At 41.4% G+C, this 19,592-nt stretch overlaps 2 protein-coding genes across 6 annotated transcripts in view; both read left to right on the top strand.

Annotated features, from left to right (window-relative positions):
• The first annotated feature begins 266 nt into the window (after nt 1–266).
• Nucleotides 267–8,164, top strand: CCDC107 (coiled-coil domain containing 107). Its single transcript, XM_035127877.2, has 6 exons — nt 267–1,032; nt 2,867–3,072; nt 4,426–4,492; nt 5,204–5,294; nt 6,492–6,601; nt 7,707–8,164. The coding sequence occupies exons 1-6, from the start codon at nt 879–881 to the stop codon at nt 7,994–7,996; spliced, it is 918 nt and encodes a 305-aa protein (XP_034983768.2). The 5' UTR covers nt 267–878; the 3' UTR covers nt 7,997–8,164.
• Nucleotides 8,165–9,387: 1,223 nt separating this feature from the next.
• Nucleotides 9,388–19,592, top strand: part of CAPS2 (calcyphosine 2) — a 32,252-nt gene continuing 22,047 nt past the window's right edge. Inside the window, exons 1-9 of one of the 5 annotated variants that reach the window (XM_035127876.2) lie at nt 9,388–9,481; nt 11,660–11,761; nt 12,370–12,416; nt 14,305–14,350; nt 14,931–15,056; nt 16,226–16,258; nt 16,682–16,870; nt 17,314–17,418; nt 17,974–18,041. In XM_035127876.2, the coding sequence (XP_034983767.2) occupies nt 11,681–11,761; nt 12,370–12,416; nt 14,305–14,350; nt 14,931–15,056; nt 16,226–16,258; nt 16,682–16,870; nt 17,314–17,418; nt 17,974–18,041 (695 nt within the window). In that variant the 5' untranslated portion in view covers nt 9,388–9,481; nt 11,660–11,680. The other 4 variants (XM_035127874.2, XM_035127873.2, XM_060279670.1 and 1 more) reach the window with 4 other exon arrangements.

Here is a 19,592-nt window from a genome sequence, read left to right as displayed (position 1 = left end):
CTGCTAGCTAGGGATGATGGGAGTTGTAGTTCCAAAACATCTGGAGGGCCGAATTTGCCTATGCCTGCTATAGCTTGTTTGGGTTATTCGTAGATCCAGCACTGCCCCCTGCCTGCACACCCACACCCCGGCTTCGCCCACAACTCCCTTTCCTCCTTCCACCCCGCGCCGGGGACACACCATGTACAGCATGTTGGAAGCAGTGGGCTGGACCCTGGCGCGGAAGTTGTTGTGGGCGTCCAGGTACTGACGGATAAAGGTCTGGTCAGTAATCTGGGGGTAGGTTCGGAATTTCTGCTGGATGGGCTCCTCCTCGGGGACGACCAGCCCCAAGACGAGCCACGGCCACAACCGCCTCATGGCCGCTGCGCCCTGACAGGAACGCGCGGGCTGGACAGAGCGCGCAGCGACCGTTGCCCTAACGGTCTCCGCCTCGGGATGATGTTCCCGCCCACAGGAAGAGGGATACAGTAAAGGCAATCGGCAGTAGCCGCGCAGATTTCCCCTCCGCTAAGTTTTCCTCAGAGAGCCGATTAGGCCCCGAGTTGAACTAGCTAACATCGCTCTCTAATTTCCTATGGAGGCAAAAGGCACTTCGCTTTTCCGTGTCGCCTGGAGCCCGCCAGGGGGCACCAGAAAGGAAAAGCGGAGGCGTCGCGGGGCCGGAAGTCACCCTTCCCACGTTTATGGTTTCCTCGCCTAACTTCCCTCGCTCCTGACTCTCGCTTTCCCCAGGCGTCTTTCCGGTGGACGAAGCCGACACGAACCGCTCGACGATTCCCGGCTGGCCGAGGGCCGTTTGCCGCCCTCTGCTTCTCCTTTCGGTTGTTTCCTCCGCTGCTGCCGTTCTTGCTGCTCCTTTCCCCGCTGCCATCGCGATGGTGCTGTCGTCGGTGCAGCAGGTGTTCATCTCCGTCTTGCTGGTGCTCTGCGTTTTCGTGGTCATGCCGAGGATGTTCGGCGGAAGCGGCAGGTCCCCGCGAGGGGCCAAGGCCTCCCCTGGTCGCCACGATCTCCATCAGCAGCGCCACGGTATGTGGTGTCAGCCACCTTCCCCGTCCCCGTCCCCGTCCCATCCCTTCAGTCCGGTTACAGAGGGAAACGAGGGAGCTTCATTAGACTAGTTAGCGAACGGTGTTTTTCTTTCAAGAAGTTCATTTTTGCAAGCCATCTTCCTTAAGTCCCGCCCCCATTTTAAAAGATTTTTTTGTTGTAAAGGTAGGCATGGGTGATACTGGAGGAGAAAGGTGATGCTGGGCATTAACGGTCATTGGCGTCTCTTATGTTGTTAGTGTGCTACGAAGAGCTCCAACGTTTGGATGTTACCTTCCCCCTTTAACTCATTAATTCTTCTTCTTCTTCTTCTTCTTTCTTCTTCTTCTTCTTCTTCTTCTTCTTCTTCTTCTTCTTCTTCTTCTTCTTCTTCTTCTTCTTCTTCTTCTTCTTCTTCTTCTTCTTTTCTTCTGGAACAATAATGTTTCGAGTGGTAGTATTGAATTAGTCCCAAGGAAGGTGAAAAACTGGTGTTTTCTGCCTTTTATGCATTCTGGGAAACACAACTTCTAGGGTATAGATGGGCAGAATGAGAAAAACCCACTTTTGTTTCTATGTTCTTAATATTGATAAAGTCTTGGAAGATCATTATTTTCAGGGGGAAAGCCTGGCTAACTTCCTTTTGGCCTAAAATCCATCAAGAAAATTAGAAATTAAAATTTCAGACATTTCTATAGCAGCATGAGGTATGTCTCCTTAGTTCAGATTTAAGCTATCTTTTTTTGTGTGGGACGCGGGTGGCACTGTGGGTTAAACCACAGAGCCTAGGGCTTGCCGATCAGAAGGTCAGCGGTTCGAATCCCTGCGACGGGGTGAGCTCCTGTTGCTTGGTCCCTGCTCCTGCCAACCTACCAGTAGCAGTTCAAAAGCACATCAGAGTGCAAGTAGATAAATAGGTACCACTCCAGCTTTTCCATTATAACAAGATGGCTAAAGTATAGAAGTCTTTCAAGCTCCAGCAGGACATAAAATCAAACAAAATGTCAACATACAGTATAGCACAAAATGAAATTAAAACATTCCCAGCCAATTCCTGTGTCTTATGTGACTCTGACCGCAGAGCTCCATCTGCAAAGAGGAGACTTATAAGAGTTTTTAAGAGGGGCTAATTTTAAGAGTGGAGTGGAGAAGCCTCTTGCCATGTTCATTAGCATCAGCCAATCTCACATTAATACATTGAGGCTGTACCTAGAATTGCTTATCACAGTGAAGCTTATTTCTCCATGCTGCAGAACAATTCTCTTCTTCACAGACTTGCGCACTTCTCATGTTTTTTATTTCCACCTGTTTGTATGTGCATATATGTAGCAGTAGCATCCCAGGGATTTATTGAAAGAAATAATAGATTTATGATCATGTGTGTGGTTGAAGAGGATGATCTGAATTTTATAATTCATTATGTCAGACTTTTTCCACCTGGGTTATAGAATGTAAGATTTGCGATATAAAGTCCACAGGATGCTTAAGTCTCCATTTCTCTATACTTAAAACTCACGTTTCATCCTGAGTTGCTTTCAGGCAAGTATCCCACCTTCCTGCCATTTGGGAACCTTTGGGAGGAGCTGGGGAAAGCTGAATGAATTGTCATTGGAGCGTTTGAAATCTGTGACGTGTTCTGATTGTAATAAAAATGACCTGAGGGGTAAATGCGGGGTCGCACTTACTCCACAGGCTTTGCAGGTCAAAGTATCTGTCTGTCTTTCTTTTCCCCTTTTGCTATTCTTTCCTACACTCATGAGTAAACCCCACACATGTATGTATTACACACATGTATGTATGTATTACATACATGTATGTATGATTTGTTTTTCAGGTGGATCTGAGAGAATCTTGCAGTCACAGATGAATTCAGAGGGTTCTGAAAGCAAAACATACCAAAGCATCCAACAAATGAGAAATGCAATGGAGAAGGAGATGAAGACTGAGAGGACTAGAGGGAATGGCAAAGACTTTGCTTTAACACTCATGCCCTTGTATGCTGTTGGTGTGGGTGTATTTGCTTTATACAAGTTCTTAAAGGTAACTATTAGTAAGCAAGAGAATTTATGATCCACGTAATTGTACAGAACTGGGATTTGTTCAGTCATGTGCGTAATGATAATGCCACAAACATGCCCCACTCCCAAACAACTTTGGAACAATGCAGGAAAAGGTGATGATAATGATGCCTTTGCACATAGCTTTTAGAACAGTCTCTGTTCTGACGCAAAGCAGAAACAAGACAAGATTCCCTCACTGCGAGAAGTGAAGTTACAGGGAACTAGGCAGAGGGCCTTCTCAGTAGTGGCGTCCGCCCCATGGAACGTCCTCCCATCAGATGTCAAAGAAATTAACAACTATCTGACATTTAGAAGACATCTGAAGGCAGCCCTGTTTAGGGAAGTTTTTAATGACTGATCTTTTAATGTATTTTTAATCTTTTGTTGGAAGCCACCCAGAATGGCTGGGGAAACCCAGCCAGATGTGCAGGGTATAAATTACTACTACTACTACTACTACTATTTAGGATGCCACATCCTCCCCTCACCACCATATTCAGCTGAGACCCCTCAAGTAGCTTCCTACTTTATGCGCCAGCAGGCAGTAAAACAAACATAGCCGCAAGCTATGCCTAGAAAAATTATTGCCTACAAAAAGGAGAGAAGTCAACAGCAAAGCCAACTGGAGTTGGAGGTGGTTGGGCCTTTCCGACTCTACCAAGTGCTCTGCTCCAAAGCTAGAATAAGCATTAAACTCATTCCTCTGTCTGTGTAATGGTGGCAACCCCTTGCTTAGAAGGTTGCCTGCATCACAGGAAAGGGTGTCTACAGATAGTGCAAGTGGAAATGATAACCAAGCAGAGAAGTGTATTTCTCCAGCAACACTTGAAATATTCATTGGCATACTAGGTTCTCCCATCCAAGTACTAACCAGGCCTGACCCTGCTTAGCTTCCGAGATCAGACGAGATCGGGCGTGTTCAGGGTAGTATGGCCGTAGACAGTGGGAATTTTGATCGTAGCAGTGGGAATTTTAATCTTAGGATTGTATCTGGAATAAGAAATTATACTAAAATCGGTATGACTAAATCAGTAAAACTGAACTGTAAGTTAAAACATCATGACTAGGAAGGGACTCGTTTTCAGCTTAGTTCAACTGGAAACTTTGGATTGATGCTGGTTTTGTCATAGTGAAGTCAGTGAGAATAAAGAGGCTGGAACCTAAATTAAGCAGATGGGGAAATATATTTTGGATTACACTTTATTTCCAAGATAAAGTATTATTACCTGCCTCGTGTCTTCACATTAATTTAAATGAGTGAAACATTTTCTTGAGGTTTAGTTATTTTCAATATTAAAAGCTTTTGTGGTAAATTTTGTTTACTTTTTTGTAGATGAAATCTCAAGAGGAAAGCTTGTCCAAGAAAGAAAAAACTACAGAAGTTAAGACAAAAGAAACAGGTAGAAGTTTGTTCAGAAATCTCAGGCCTAGAGATCTTTATCATATAGTTTGGACATAGTAGTTCAGGCAATCACACCTCAGCTTAAGAAGCTTGATAGATTTTTTTCTACAGCCCTTCTCTTCCCGTTTGTGTGAACAGCAATCAAATTGCTAGAATTGTATAATCTTAATTGCTTTTTGGGCTGCTGTTTTTCGAGTTGAGTGCATTCCTGAAAATGCATTCCACTCACTGCTTACTGATAGTTATGGCAAAGCTACTTTGTATCATTATTCCTTAGCACAGACTAGAGCAATCTACTTTGGAGAACAGAATTCTTGGGAGTGTTGATAATGTGGGGGAATGCATTACTTAATGTGTATTTGGTTTTTAGGAAAAAATGTCTGTCAGATCAAATGCTGCTCATTTAATCAAATAAGTGAAGCTGTTTTTTCCTAGCAAATTTTGCTGGTAAAATGGCCTTTTCAAATTTTCTCTTCATTATATTATTTATTGTGCAGTCCCAGGCATGTTTATCCTGAAGTAAATTCTACTGAGTTCAGTGAAACTTAGTTTTTTTATTATTATTAAAAAATACGGTAGGTTTAAGATTACAGCCCTTGAATGCTTTAGTCCAATTACATAGCTCCTCTTGAAAAGTAGATATATAGATTATTGGTTTTTAAATACCTATTAGCAACACTGATTTAAAAGTATTTGTTCTCACTTGTAGAACGCCAGCTTATGGAGTTGGAGCAACATCTAGCACAGACAGAGAAAATGTTAAATTCTTTATTGAATCAGTTAGATCCACTTTCAAGCTGGTGAGTATTTTGGTGGAGATTTGATTTAGTAATATTTCAGCTCTCAAGACAATTGTGAATTGGTAAATGTGATTAAACATCACAAGAATATTAGCATGTGAATTGCCTTGCTGTCTCCATATTTTCTGCATTAACAATAATTGACAATATAAAAAATAATAATCCTGGAACAATCTTTACACTCCCTTCCTAGACCCTAAATAGCATTCTGGCAAGGCAGGCTACACAAGATTGGATGAGTAATTCAAATTACAAGGTGCCAATGTTAAGTTTTCTTCATACAGGCTTTTCATGCATTTGGAGTACTTACAGATCTGAATATTTTACGATTGAAAAATAAATTATACCAGTATCACTTGAATGATCCATTTAAACATTTATTAGACTAACAGTGGTAGATAAGTACAGTAGATGAGAGTTTGAGTATATCTTGGACCTCTTCTTTTGCATGTGTCTTGAGCAATATTAAGGTAAAGGGACCCCTGACCATTTGGTCCAGTTGTGACCGACTCTGGGGTTGTGCGCTCATCTCGCATTATTGGCCGAGGGAGCCAGCGTATAGTTTCCAGGTCATGTGGCCAGCATGACAAAGCCACTTCTGGCGAACCAGAGCAGCACACGGAAACGCCGTTTACCTTCCCGCCGTTTACCTTCCTATTTATCTACTTGCATTTTGATGTGCTTTCGAACTGCTAGGTTGGCAGGAGCTGGGACCGAGCAACGGGAGCTCACCCCGCCACAGGGATTCAAACCGCTGACCTTCTGATCAGCAAGCCCTAGGCTCAGTGGTTTAACCCAAAGAGCCACCTGGGTCCCTTATCTTGAGCAATATTACATAGATCCATTTATCAGCTTCTGGCCACATCATGGCAGATGCAGTTAGGTTTTGTGCCTGTATTATCAATACAATGTTGTTTGCTTCTTTGCACTTGCCAGTTTGTGTCTGTGGTTTTAATCTGGATTGCAGAATCCTGACAGCAGGAGAATTCCTATTGCTTCCTTGATGTGATGAAAGGTGGTCCCTAGTGACTGGCATAGTTGAAAGATGTTTCCACAACCTGTCTGATTTTTAAGTGCTGTCATAAGAATATATAATTAAGAGTTTTCTTATAAGAGGGCTAGAAAAAGTATTTTGGTGGCATATTAACAGCTGTTCCCTATTACTACCTGCTGACTTTTCAATTAATTTCATGTCAGCATTAATGCCTTGGCTTCGGAACAGAAAGATGAAATTATGGTACAGCTTGAGTCCATTAGGAAGCTGATGAAAGAAAGTGGATTGGACAAATCAACAATGAAACCAGAAGGTACTTACATGTTTAATATGTTAAAATCACACTGTAATAACCCCTGCTTGAGACTCTGGCTGAAGGTTTTGCATATGATTTTGCAGGTCTTGACATATTTGTATGACTTGGTGGTATAGTGTAGTATTGTTCTTTCTAAGCAATTAGAGGGCACAGCATACCTTCCCATTAGCTCAGGGGTGGGGAAACTTTTTAGCCCAGCAGGCCAAATTGCTATTTGTCCCCACCTATGTTGTCCAGCTTCAACAGCCAGGCTGTCCTGCCAACCTGTCCCAAGTCCTTGTCCAGTAGTTTCCAAGTGTCTAACACTCAGCTGTTTGTTGGACACTTGGGGACCACAGTGCTGAGCATAGGGCTGGGAGCACAGTCAGCTAATTTAGCAGGCTTGAACTCACTGCCCATTGGCTGATAGGCTGTGACTTCAACCCTGCTTTCTGCATAAATCAGTGGTGCTATTGAGTTTGCCATGGAATACTTAGGCATGCAGCTGATCCAGCTGTGCCGCTACCTGACCATATATGACATAAGGCAGAACTTTCCAAACTGTGTCGCAACATGTGTAGGGGTGTTGTGTGAACACTTCCTGTGCTCCTCCCAGTGCTGGAAAGAGGTTAGTTTAACCTCTGGTTTGCTAGTAAAACTGAATTACTGTGTTGTGAAATGATGCATGTCTAAAAAGTGTGTCACCAACATGAAAAGTTTGGAAAGCTTTGACATAAGGTGTAGGGCCGATAGGTGTGGTTTGGGGAAAACAGGGGAGGACAGGCCAAAGGTTGCCCACCCTTTCATTACATTATTAGTGGATGCAGATCTGCAGCTTCTATGGTGTTCCTCACTCATTTTTATAGAGGAAGATGGACCTGTGAATTATCTAAATATTTGTTTATGCTACAGAACAAAAGAAACATGACTTACGATTTAATAGACAAGTTAAAGAACTGTATACTTTAATGTAGTGTATACTGCCATCTAATAAAGCTGGTTGCTCATTTGCAATTCTCTGATAGCAGCTCTGTTTTAATTATTATACACACAGTGGACTTAATTATAATTTTAAATCTCTCATTTTCTCCCCTCCCCGTTTTTTTTTTTTTGGGAAATTCAGACGTTAGCCACACTTGCCAAGAGCGGCTTGAAGATCTTATTCAGTCATTCAGTTCACATCCTGAGGCAGAGATGGGTGAGGGTGATAATGAAAACTGTGGGCATAAAGAGCTGTTTGAAGATATTGAGGAACACTGTGATGAAGAGGTGCATAAGCACTATGATCATGAGTTCTTGCTTAGTCCAACAGAAGACCCAAAGAAGATGGAAGATGATGAAGTAATTGATCAAGAAACAGCAGAACCAGAGACTGGGTTAAGACGACGTATTAAAAATGAATTAGATAGATAAGATAAATCATATTTAAAAACTTGTGATGAATTATTGCACATATTATAATGCACTTTTAAATTATTATGGAACAGGTTCACATTTGCTGCAATATGCATTGATACAATATATTTATGAAACTTTTCTATTTATTCTATATAAAGGTATTTCTGTATATATTACACTAAAAGCTCTATACAGTATAGTATTCCACTACACTGTAAAGATGCAACATTTTTTTTACAACTATTAAAGTCAAGGAATGGTAACAGATTATGTTGTATACATTTTTTTTCAATTTCTTACTTTTAAAGTCTACATGTTTCACATGAATGTCTCAACAGAAAAGATTTTGAGCCAATACTGTGTACTGACAAGCAGTGAGTCCTGTTTTGTTTTTCTTTTGTTATGAAACAATTGAAATACTCTGGAAACTTTATACAATTCACTGTGGAAAGGTACAGTACTGGGATAGCTTAGTTGGTAGAGCATGAGCCTCGTGTTGGGTGAAAGATTCCTGCATTGCAGGGAATTGGTCCCTTCCAACTGTACAATTCTATGATTCTGTTACCTCAATCTTAATAATTTTTGCCAGCCTCCCTGAAAATTGTATAGAGCATCAGAAGTACTGAAAAACTGACTAGCTAACAATAGTGAAATGTTGTAACTTACCTGATGGGGTGTCATATAATCCATATTTAGGTATAAGTGGACAAAAACAGATGGAAAATGTTCCCTAAGTTTGAAATTTGAGGAAAAATATTTCTTACTTATTTGATCCCTGCAAATACTATGAAGACAGAATTCTATGACAAATCTTTTTTACGTAGGGCTTCAGTAGGATTGAAGAAGTATTAATCATAGGTGGTTTTACGTAATAATAATAATCTTTTCCTTAGTAGGTCTTAAAATCAGGTAAATGCATCCTCAGATGAGCAACAAAACATGGCATATTACACTGTCATGATTTATTTAACAGAAATAAAGCTATCTTTGAATTCACACTTGTGTATTCTACATACAGTAAACTTAATTTCAAGATTGTATCCATTACTGAGAGCAGCATAAAATACATTATGAGGAAAAAAACTTTTTGTCATGATAGAAAAACCTGACATGGATTGCCCTGCAGACTGGGTGTAAATATATATACCGGTATATATATATGGTTCCATCGTACAACACCACGCTTGCTTGGGATCATGAGTGTAATAGTAGTTTCTTGCATTATGAGAAAGCTGGCTGGTACAGGAACTTTATAAAAGCACACAAACCAGGACCGCCCGTTTAAGGCAGTTTAAGGCAATCATCATAGCAAAAGTTGGCTCATATATACCTCGTAATCCGATTTGTGGAATTACCCCCGGAACTTGTCCCGAGCACCGCGATGTTGTTATGGCAGCAGCGTATGGAGTAGAGAGGTTGTTGCAACGGTGGCCTTTAGTAGTCGCCCCTCCTTCCCGCTTGGAGGTATGCCTGGTAAAAAAAAAAGTGCGCAAGCTCCAGGTGAGAGAGGAGCTGCCGCATTTTTACAAATGCTCTGCGATTTTAGGGGAAGGTGGGGTGGATGCCCGCTTCCCTACATCCCCCCGGGTCTCTGTGACTGCGCTCCTACTAGGGCAGCACCAGCACCTCTAGACCCGCTTCCTAGGGAGGAGCTCACGGAGGAGCAAGCCAAGAAGAGAGAGCGGGGGGGGGGCTGGGGGCTGGGAAGGAGGCTGGACAAGGAAGCGCCCAGGCGGGAAGAGGCCGAGGGAGGAAGGGACGTCGTCGCTGAGGTGAGAGGAGCAGATCAGGGCGCTCGCCCGGCCTCCCCGTTTGCCTCTCGGGGCGCCTTTTCAACTTAACGCGCCGAAGTGGCGGTTGAGGAGGGAGCGGCGTTCCGTCTTGTTTACCGGTGGCCTAGGCAACCGCGGGGGCGCGCCCCCAACGCATCCCTTCCCGGGAGCCGTTAACGGACAAACTAGCGGGGCCTTTTCAAATTCCAACCGCCGTTTCTCCGCCGCCCTTAGCACCAAAGTCGTACCTCCACCGAGTGGTATGTGAAAGAGAGAAAAGATTTGTTGACGGGCAGCCTAGACTACTACGGGCCGCCTTCGCCGCCCTCCTCCTCCCGCGCACGCACCGACCTCGCCGAGGGAGAGCGAGGAGCCATGGACGGAGCCGCGTTCGCCGAGAGGCGGCCGCCGTGCTTGGCCGCGGATCCCCAGCCCGGCAGCAGGCGGTGGTGAGAGAGCTCCATGGCCGCGCTCGCTTCTGGTGGCGGGAAAACGGGACCGTGCGCGAGCGAAGTGCCCGAAGGCGCCGCGATCGAAGCTAACTATATATGTAGCAGAGCCCAAAGGAAGTCCCAGGGGGCCCACCTGCTTTTAGATCACTTTTAACTCCCAAGTTACTTTAAAAACTGTCCTTCAGCTGCAGGGCAGCCCCCCAATACATTTATTTGCAGATATAATATGTTGTCGCGGGAGGGGAGTAGATGATCAGAAGAGGGTCCCTTCCAACTCTGCCATTCTGTGGTTCTGTAAACAGGTCTGCTGGTTTAATTCTACGATTTTGTTAAAATATATTTTATTACCAGCCCTGTTCTATGGTCTCAGACAGGGTTACAGCGTTTCCCACCAGCAGGGGCAAAACTGGTAGGCTTTATTTCACCCCAAAGACCCAGTTTGGCACCCCCTCCAAAATGCTTTTTTGCGTACATGTGTACACACAGAGAGAGGCTGGGAGCCTCAATGACACCCCTCACTTAACCCTGGGACAAAAAGCCTGGCTAGCCCTTCCATAGTTACTGGCTCTGCCACCATGAGAGATGAATCAGTGTCCTCAAAGGACAGCAGAACCCTAACCCTAACTGAGGCTTCCAAGGGAATCAGTGGCTACTAGCCATCATGGAAACTATGTTCAGGGGTGGACTTTGGTAATACAGTATGGTGCCCTGAGAGAGGACCCCCCCCATACAATATTTCTTACTTTCATGTCATACTCCCTCTTGTATTCTGTTCTATGCATGCTTGCAAGCACACTACATCATAGTTGAAACAACTCAGTCACCCTTCTGACTACTTTGCATTGGTACCCATATAAATAGAGGTTTCATTATTTTTAGTACTGTACATTTAACTGGTTTGTTCTATGTAGTGAGCATGTATCCCTGAGTTAATTTATTTGTTGCATGAATATGAGAAAATTGAATAAAACTGCAGAAAAAGTCCTTCATGGTGTAATGGCTTATTTGTGCTTGTATGTTGAAATGAAAATTTAGAACTTAGAGCAGGCATCCCCAAACTGCGGCCCTCCAGGTGTTTTGGACTACAATTCCCATCATCCCTGACCACTGGTCCTGTTAGCTAGGGATCATGGGAGTTGTAGGCCAAAACATCTGGAGGGCCGCAGTTTGGGGATGCCTGACTTAGAGTATCCAAGGATGGTTTTTGAGACTCTGGTTTCAAGCTGCATCTGGTTGAGCCTGAAGTATGAAATTTGTTAAAGCTGATAGATGCTCTCATTTTAAACAATAAATTGGTAACGGAATTGAATGCTTATGGGGAGAAGTGCAGTTCAGGAGGGAATTAATTGCTGTATTATGGGAAATACTGTTTTGTTAATATCCGTCTTAGCACAAGTCATTTTTTCTCCCATCCTGGGAGAATAACCTTTTTTTGCTTTCCTTCCCCCCCCCAGGTAGTTAATACCTGAATTCAAATGGATCTGGAGATTAAAGGAGTTGCTGCATCTCCAAGAAAGCAAGCAGCCCTGTCCTCAAGGAACTACAAACTTGCTCAAGTAAGTTGAACATATTAAAGATTAATATTTTAAAAAAATAAAAGATAAAAATCATTAACCATTATCTGGAGAGTCATTGGTACATACGGTAAGTGAAGTTCAGTATTGGATCCTCCTTCATATTTGTCTCATTGCTTGCGTTATAATTTTTCAAAACAATCCCTTGTTACAACATACTATCAGATACCGCATCTGTCCTATCCTGTTGTGGTATGAAAAATACCATGTCACTAAACTGACGTGTCACTAAATACTGTAAGAGCTGCTTAGTGTGTAACACTAAGTCAAATCATGGTTTGGCCTCAGTGCAAACATGAGGGTTCCCGGAGAGGAGATTTCAGTTGCTGCACTGCAACCCTGGTCTTCCTGCTGCTGCGCTGCTGCAAGGTTTAATGTGTCATCCAATCCTGGGGCTATGATTTGTCTCCTCCAGACAAATCACATGCTGTAAACCCAAGAACAAACCTTGGTTTCTCCCCGACTGTGCCCATCAATTAAATGTATTTCGACCCGGATTGATACTCATTTAAAAGATTTCAAATCTTAGGGTTTAGAAGTATGGGAAAAACCCTGGAATTAAACATGGTTCTATTTTTTTCTTCCCTTAGGGATGGAGGCCACATACAAAAACAAAACATGGCCCTCGACCAGCTGAGTAAGTCAATGTTTTCTTTTCTTTTTTACTGCCTATGTTTTGTTTACTGCCTCCCCCTTCACAGCACTGTCACATTTTTCATTTCATATGAATCCAAAGCAGCCCTTTCTTCTGTTAATGGAAGGTCAGGTGGTCCAGTGGATGTTGTTCCTCTTGGAAGGAGAATGGCTATTTTCTCAGATTCCTCCCGTCTCTTCTTTCCCCACCTTCCACATTGTTCTTGAGGGCGTTCCAGTCCTCCAGAGCAGATTTGCAGGGGAAGGGGGAATCCCCCCAAAAACCTACTTTCTGCTTTCGTGAGTAGAACTTCAGCCTTAGGATCTCTAGCTCTAACTCTCTGAAAATAAGAATTGCTTAATACCAGACTTTTCTTACATAATTCTACAAAGAGAAATAGTAATTCTCATCAAATTTTAATCATTGTGTGTGTATGGTATGTGTGTATCTATAAGGTCCGTGTTCTTGTTTTTATAATAGTGCTTTCACGTATTTCTCAATGAACAAGTTCATACATTGAAGAAGACTATGTGGAGAGAAATGTATCATTCTTTTTACTACAATTATTCCAGAGTTTCATGTGCTTTTTAAACGGGTTTTGTACTTGAAAATTAAATTTTACATGGGGATTAAAGTTATATAGGTATGGAGGGCTGTTGGGTTCAGGAATGAAAGACATGTAGACAAAGGAGAAAAACTAGCCAACTGATGTGAAAAGAATGTTTAGGGACTTTTAATGTGAGCTAGAGAGGATTTAGGAGGACTATGAAGGCAGAAAGATAGGGATTGCTGCTGAGCATGCATCTATGTACAATGGGTGAAGTATAGAATCATAGAATCATAGAGTTGGAAGAGACCACAAGGGCCATCCAGTCCAACCCCCTGCCAAGCAGGAAACACCATCAACGCATTCTTGACATATGGCTGTCAAGCCTCTACTTAAAGACCTCCAAAGAAGGAGACTCCACCACACTCCTTGGTAGCAAATTCCACTGCTGAACAGCTCTTACTGTCAGGAAGTTCTTCCTAATGTTTAGGTGGAATCTTCTTTCTTGAAGTTTGAATCCATTGCTCCGTGTCCGCTTCTCTGGAGCAGGAGAAAACAACCTTTCTCCCTCCTCCATATGACATCCTTTTATATATTTCAACATGGCTATCATATCACCCCTTAACCTTCTCTTCTCCAGGCTAAGCATACCCAGCTCCCTAAGCCGTTCCTCATAAGGCATCGTTTCCAGGCCTTTGACCATTTTGGTTGCCCTCTTCTGGACACGTTCCAGCTTGTCAGTATCCTTCTTGAACTGTGGTGCCCAGAACTGGACACAGTACTCCAGGTGAGGTCTGACCAGAGCAGAATACAGTGGTACTATTACTTCCCTAGATCTAAGTAAGTAGAAGTGTTATTATAGATAATGTTTAGTGGCAGTGCAGCCTTTCTGGGCACTGTTTTCTTCTTGCAGATCTTTACACATTTCAATTATTTCACAGAACTAGAGTGGTTTCAGATGCTAAATATTAATAGCAGACTGAATGCCTCTTTCTAAATCATAAATATTCACAAATGCATTACTTATATGAGTGGAGAGTGAAAAAGAAATAATCTTCATTGGCTCAAGCTTTAGGAGATGGTAACAAAAAATTGCCTTCCAGAACTTCCTCACAGAACTTCAAGGGTCCTTTGCAAATGGGGCTGGAAATAGTCTGAAGTGGATTTATTTTCTTTATTTTCTTCTTTTACCTGATTCCATAAGGAAAAGGAGGGTTGGAACTTTTTAATTAGACCCTTTTAGAAATCAATGAAACTTCTTGAAAGGAAAACATATTGTGGCATCTGAAAACCAAAGGAAGTTTTGAAAGCTTGTTACATTTTCTAATTTCTGATTTTCTACAGAGTTCCGTGCCTTGATCTGGGAAAGCTGGGAGATTCAGAGGATGAGGTAACAATTATCTATTAATTTCAGAAAATTAGCCAACTTTTAGATGTGGCAGTTGCTGGAAGTAAAAAAACAAAATAATATCTAGATCTCATAGTGCTAGTTTGAATATGCTGCCCTTGATGTCACTTACCAGTCATCTAACTAATTTTCTGAATTTATTAGAACATTCTTTTAATAAGTTGGGTGGAATATGCAGCTGTGTGTGATATTTCAGGATAGAAAACTGTTTTGCAGTTCCTACCGGTAATTGGCATTATTTGGATTGTTGTTGTTGTTTAGTCATTTAGTTGTGTCCGACTCTTCGTGACCCCAATTCGTGACCCTAATTATTCGGATTAGGTTTATGTAAAAAACAACGCTTCTCTCTGAAATTCGTATTGTTACTTGTGTGTGATAAAACTCTTGCCATAACACACATGATACTTGTGTCTGACTAATGTGGTCAGATAGCTTATCCTTGTGTATTTCCAATGTCCATAATTTTTACGAATTTGCTTCCTGAATTCTTGGGCAATTGATATTCTGCACGAGTTTAACAAAGCATAACACTTTGCCCTTTAAAAAGTCCTTTTCATTTTAGGATGGTGATCCCTACATTCCATACAATGGTGGACAGCCTCATACTGGTCTACTACTTTCATCTTCGAATATCAGCTGGGGTACTCCATTACAGAGCCCTTATGCACAGCATTATGATATTCAACAGGTTAGTTTGTTAACAGGAGTATTTTCAAGCTATATCATCTTCAGGGTTATAGGTACTGGGAGATGAGGCACAAGGATGTACTATCTTGGAAGGAAGACCATAAAGTATAAGTAAAGCCTGCTCTTCTCTACAGATTGGCTCTCATCCAACAAGGCTTGGGTGGCTATGTGACCTGGTGGTGCTTCTGGTAAATGCCATGCCAGTCCATAATAAAACATCACTCATCCATGACATGATCATAAGTGGTGCATGACCAAGTGGTGGGCTGAATGAGGGCTAGTGTACTGCAGCTGAATTCAGAGATGCATTGGATAGGTGGGTGCTACAGCAGGGAGTGCCAGGGCAGACAGAAGGAGGCATTGAATCCCCATGATCCAATTTTTTCTCTCATTAAACCCACAAACCAGAAAGAAAACTATGCCAGTCCTGGAGCTGCTTTAGTGAATTGCCCTTCCATGGGAATCAATGGGAGGGAAACTGGAGGGGTGGGAAAGCACCAGAATTACCAGGAAAAGAGCTGCTCCTACCCAGCTTCTGTCCCAACTGGTGCAAGCTCAGGAGGGATTGGATGCGGCAGTTCATTTATCATGAAGGTGCTGGAAAAGTGCAAAAGGGTAACTGTTTGACTTCTACTTTTAAATACATATTACATTTTTATGTTGTGATCTTGTTCACTGTTTAACATGCATCATCACCACCCTAAATACGCTGGTCTTGATTGTATTCAGTATGGCTCTACCATACCCATTTATAGAGGAAAAGAGTCTTATTCATTCATGAGCTGCATCGTCCATTAGCATGACATTACTAATTATGGCAGGCAGTTGTTTCAGTGGAACATTCAACTGAATGGCCATGATTAAAGGGTCTGTAGTAGATCCTTTCATGCATGTCCTGTCTAATAACACCAAAGTGTATAGAATATGCATGTGTGGCTCTGGGTTATGTATAAGGTCTGTTGGTTTAGATGCGAGTAAGCCTTACAGAGTTCATTAGAGGCAATTTCTGAGTAGACAAGCATTGAGTTGCACTTAAATATTTATAACTCATTTAATTTCCCCCTAAAGTCATATCTGAAATTAATTTCTGTTTGAATTACAGTATATTGATTAACTCTAAAAAAAAATTAAAAATTTTTTATTTATGTTTCTGCTCTTTCTTTTACACAGACAGCAAGAAAAACAGAGCTGGAGAAAGCTGAGGTAAGATAGTTAAAGAAACACCTTAAACACATTTATTTTGTGTGTGTGTGTCTCAAAATAATAATGAAATCATTAATATTTCTGCTTCAGTCCAATAATAGAAAAATAAAGCATCCAAATGCTGAAATCCCCCCAAATATTCTAGAAAAAGTTTGCCAGTTTATATTTCCCATTTATGATTTGCCTATGAAGTGTGGATTGCTATATTCAAGATAATAATGGAAGTTTGTAGAAATCTTTGTCCATTTCACCCATTGTGTAGTTAATTGGTACAATAATAAACTGCCCTATTGACAAATAACTCTACTTTCATCTTACAATTACCATGATAGTTTTTGGCAACTTTTAAAAAACAAAGTGTTCGCTATTAAACTTTCACAATTGCAGTTGCTGTTTTGACTGCTCCCCATGATTCATTTTCAGCTTTCTTTGTGGGAGCAAAGCATTGTACCAGAAAATTTGCCACCCCCAACAGATAAATACAAACTCAAGTATCAGCAGTATGAAGCAGAAATGAAAGAGGGATATAAACAGTATTCTCAAAGAGTTGCAGAAAAAAAAGCAAAGGATGACCAACAACACAAACCTCCAGAAAGAATGGCTGAGGAAAAGGTAACATTCATACTTCATTTGACACTGGGAACTCCACTAACCTTTATGTAAAAGTACTGTGCTGAGACAAGTATATAGAATTTATGCATGCAGGATTCATATAACATACTACACTATTTTTATAAGTTGCATACTGCCTTGATCCAGAGAACAGAATTAGCACTGCAGAAATAAGTTCTCCTAGGTACTCAAAATCTACATCATTTCAATTTATCAGCATATACAGTATATAGGTGAACAGTGCAAGTTTAAACCAGCTCATAATACTGGGAAGTTAAAAAAAAAAGGAGTTATGTGCAAGACACTAGCAGAGGTTGGAGCCTACAAATGTTTCTTGCACATTCTGGATGGTGAGGAACACAAATCAAATGCAACAAGAGTGCTGGTCTTGGCCACTGATTATCAGTGATAATATCTAGAGAACATGTTTTATTCCCACATAGGATTTACAGCCTGAAAACAAAACGTATGATGAGAAGGCCCTTCTGCAGCAATGCTATACAAGCAAACCCTACACAGTACAGCACAGCATAAGAAAATTGGAAGCTGTAAGTCTTCTGGGAAATGTTAACTTGTTATAAAATTCTGTATATACTAGTTTCTGTTCCAAGCATTTTTAAATAAGGAGGCTTTCCTACTTACTCAAAACCTTGTGTTTAGCTTTATCTCAGTGACATAGGATCCAAGTTTCATATGATTGACTATGTGTGTTTCATTTCTGAGCAGTGTATAAAATGTGTTAAAATTAATTCATATCACTGTAGTCACACAGGTTCAACTAGTCTATTATGCTGTGATGCTCTGAATGGAAGCAGAAGTAATGGAAACAGTTTTTCTTTCTGTTAGAATGATATTTGCACATATGACAGACACTCAAATTATCTTTTCTTACCTAGTTGAATAAAAATGAGTCTCTAATAACCATAACTGAGTTTATAAATAAGCTGTGAAAGCTTTTTATTGGGTAACATTTTATGTGTGTCCCAGTTTTACAACCCAAATCCACTATCAATTTTTAGGAAATCCAAATGATCCTAACATTTTAACAATATTTTCTTAACTGCTGTAATTATATATTTTTCTCTTTAATGTTTGCCTTGCAGGAGGATGTAGCAGAAGAAAGAAAAAAACAAACTGTAGTGGAACAAGTAATGATAGATCAGTTATCTAGGTAAGATAATAAATACAAATGTTGATATATAAATGTTGATATATAAAATATAATAAATACAGTGTAGATATATGTATTTTTTCCAGAAAAATGGATGCAAATTAATTCAAAGTGCCTAAGGTTCCAATGCTAACCATGTCTACTGTGAATTAAGTCCTATTGAATTCAACGAGGTTATTCACAAGTAAATGGATTGCAGCCAAATTTTCTAAATTCAATAGGATTATGTCACTGTTTATTATTGATTCTATAACCCAACTTTCACATATCCACACAGTAATTTGCATCATAAAACATGAAAACAAAAAAGATGTTGAAAATGATAAACTTAAAAAGGTAAAGGTAAAGGGACCCCTGACCATTAGGTCCAGTCGTGACTGACTCTGGGGTTGCGGCGCTCATCTCGCGTTATTGGCTGAGGGAGCCGGCATACAGCTTCCAGGTCATGTGGCCAGCATGACAAAGCCGCTTCTGGCAAACCAGAGCAGCATATGGAAACGCCGTTTACCTTCCAGCTGTAGCGGTACCTATTTATCTACTTGCACTTTGACGTGCTTTCGAACTGCTAGGTTGGCAGGAGCTGGGATGGAGCAACGGGAGCTTACCCCGTCGCAAGGAATCGAACCGACGACCTTCTGATCGGCAAGCCCTAGACTCTGTGGTTTAACCCACTACTCTTATTAAGCATGCACACTTAGAAGGTCTCCTTATGTTCAGTGGCATACTGCTGTGTAAATATAAGATTATGCCATAAGATTATTATGTTAGGCATACTGATTTGTGCATAAGATCAATTGAAATTGATTTTGTAAATATGTAATGGTCATAATCTGGTACCTTGGAACAGGATGTAGAACAAATATAAAAGAATCTGGCAAGCAAGGTCTAATGTGGAACAAGATAGGACTGACACCTTACTTTTCCTTTTTGTGGCTGACAGAATACTCCTTACTTGTTCACATCCATCATCTCAGGCCTGCACATGGAGGTATTCCTATTCCTGGTGTTAGGGAAGGAGGACAGGCAACTTCCCATTTACACATATTCTAGGCATGTGCAACCACACACACACACACACACACACACACACACATTTCTACGAACCCATAAGTGGCACGAAACAGTGCAAGATCAGCCCTAAAAGAGTGTGAAAATGGCAAAAATGGTGTGAAAATAGTGTCAAACAATCCCATGAAGCTTTGCAAGTGAAATCCCAGAATCCTTTGCACTCACCTTTGAGGCCTGTGAAGAGTTGGAGTTTGAGCAAGGATGTTTGGAGGGAACAATTGTGGTTGAGTATGGTGGATTTTTGGTTTTTTAAAAAGTGTTTTTCAAGGGTTGCCAGAGGTTTAGGGGTTTTTCCAGTGGTGTTCCCAATATACGTGATTTCACTTAAACACAAGGTGCCTCGGAACATAGCCTCTGTGTAAATGGGGAGTTGCATGTATTTAAAAGAACCCAGAAGAGAATCATGTTGTGATGCACTGTGAGCTGAGCGGCAAGAAGGATGGGAGAAAGAGTTTAGGGAGGAGGTAGAATACACCAGGTGTG

This window comes from Zootoca vivipara, chromosome 10 (genome assembly GCF_963506605.1).
Source record: "Zootoca vivipara chromosome 10, rZooViv1.1, whole genome shotgun sequence".
NCBI classification, from domain to species: domain Eukaryota; kingdom Metazoa; phylum Chordata; class Lepidosauria; order Squamata; family Lacertidae; genus Zootoca; species Zootoca vivipara.
The sequence above is the reverse complement of the archived record's forward strand: the minus strand, read 5'-3'. Positions and strand labels throughout refer to the sequence as shown.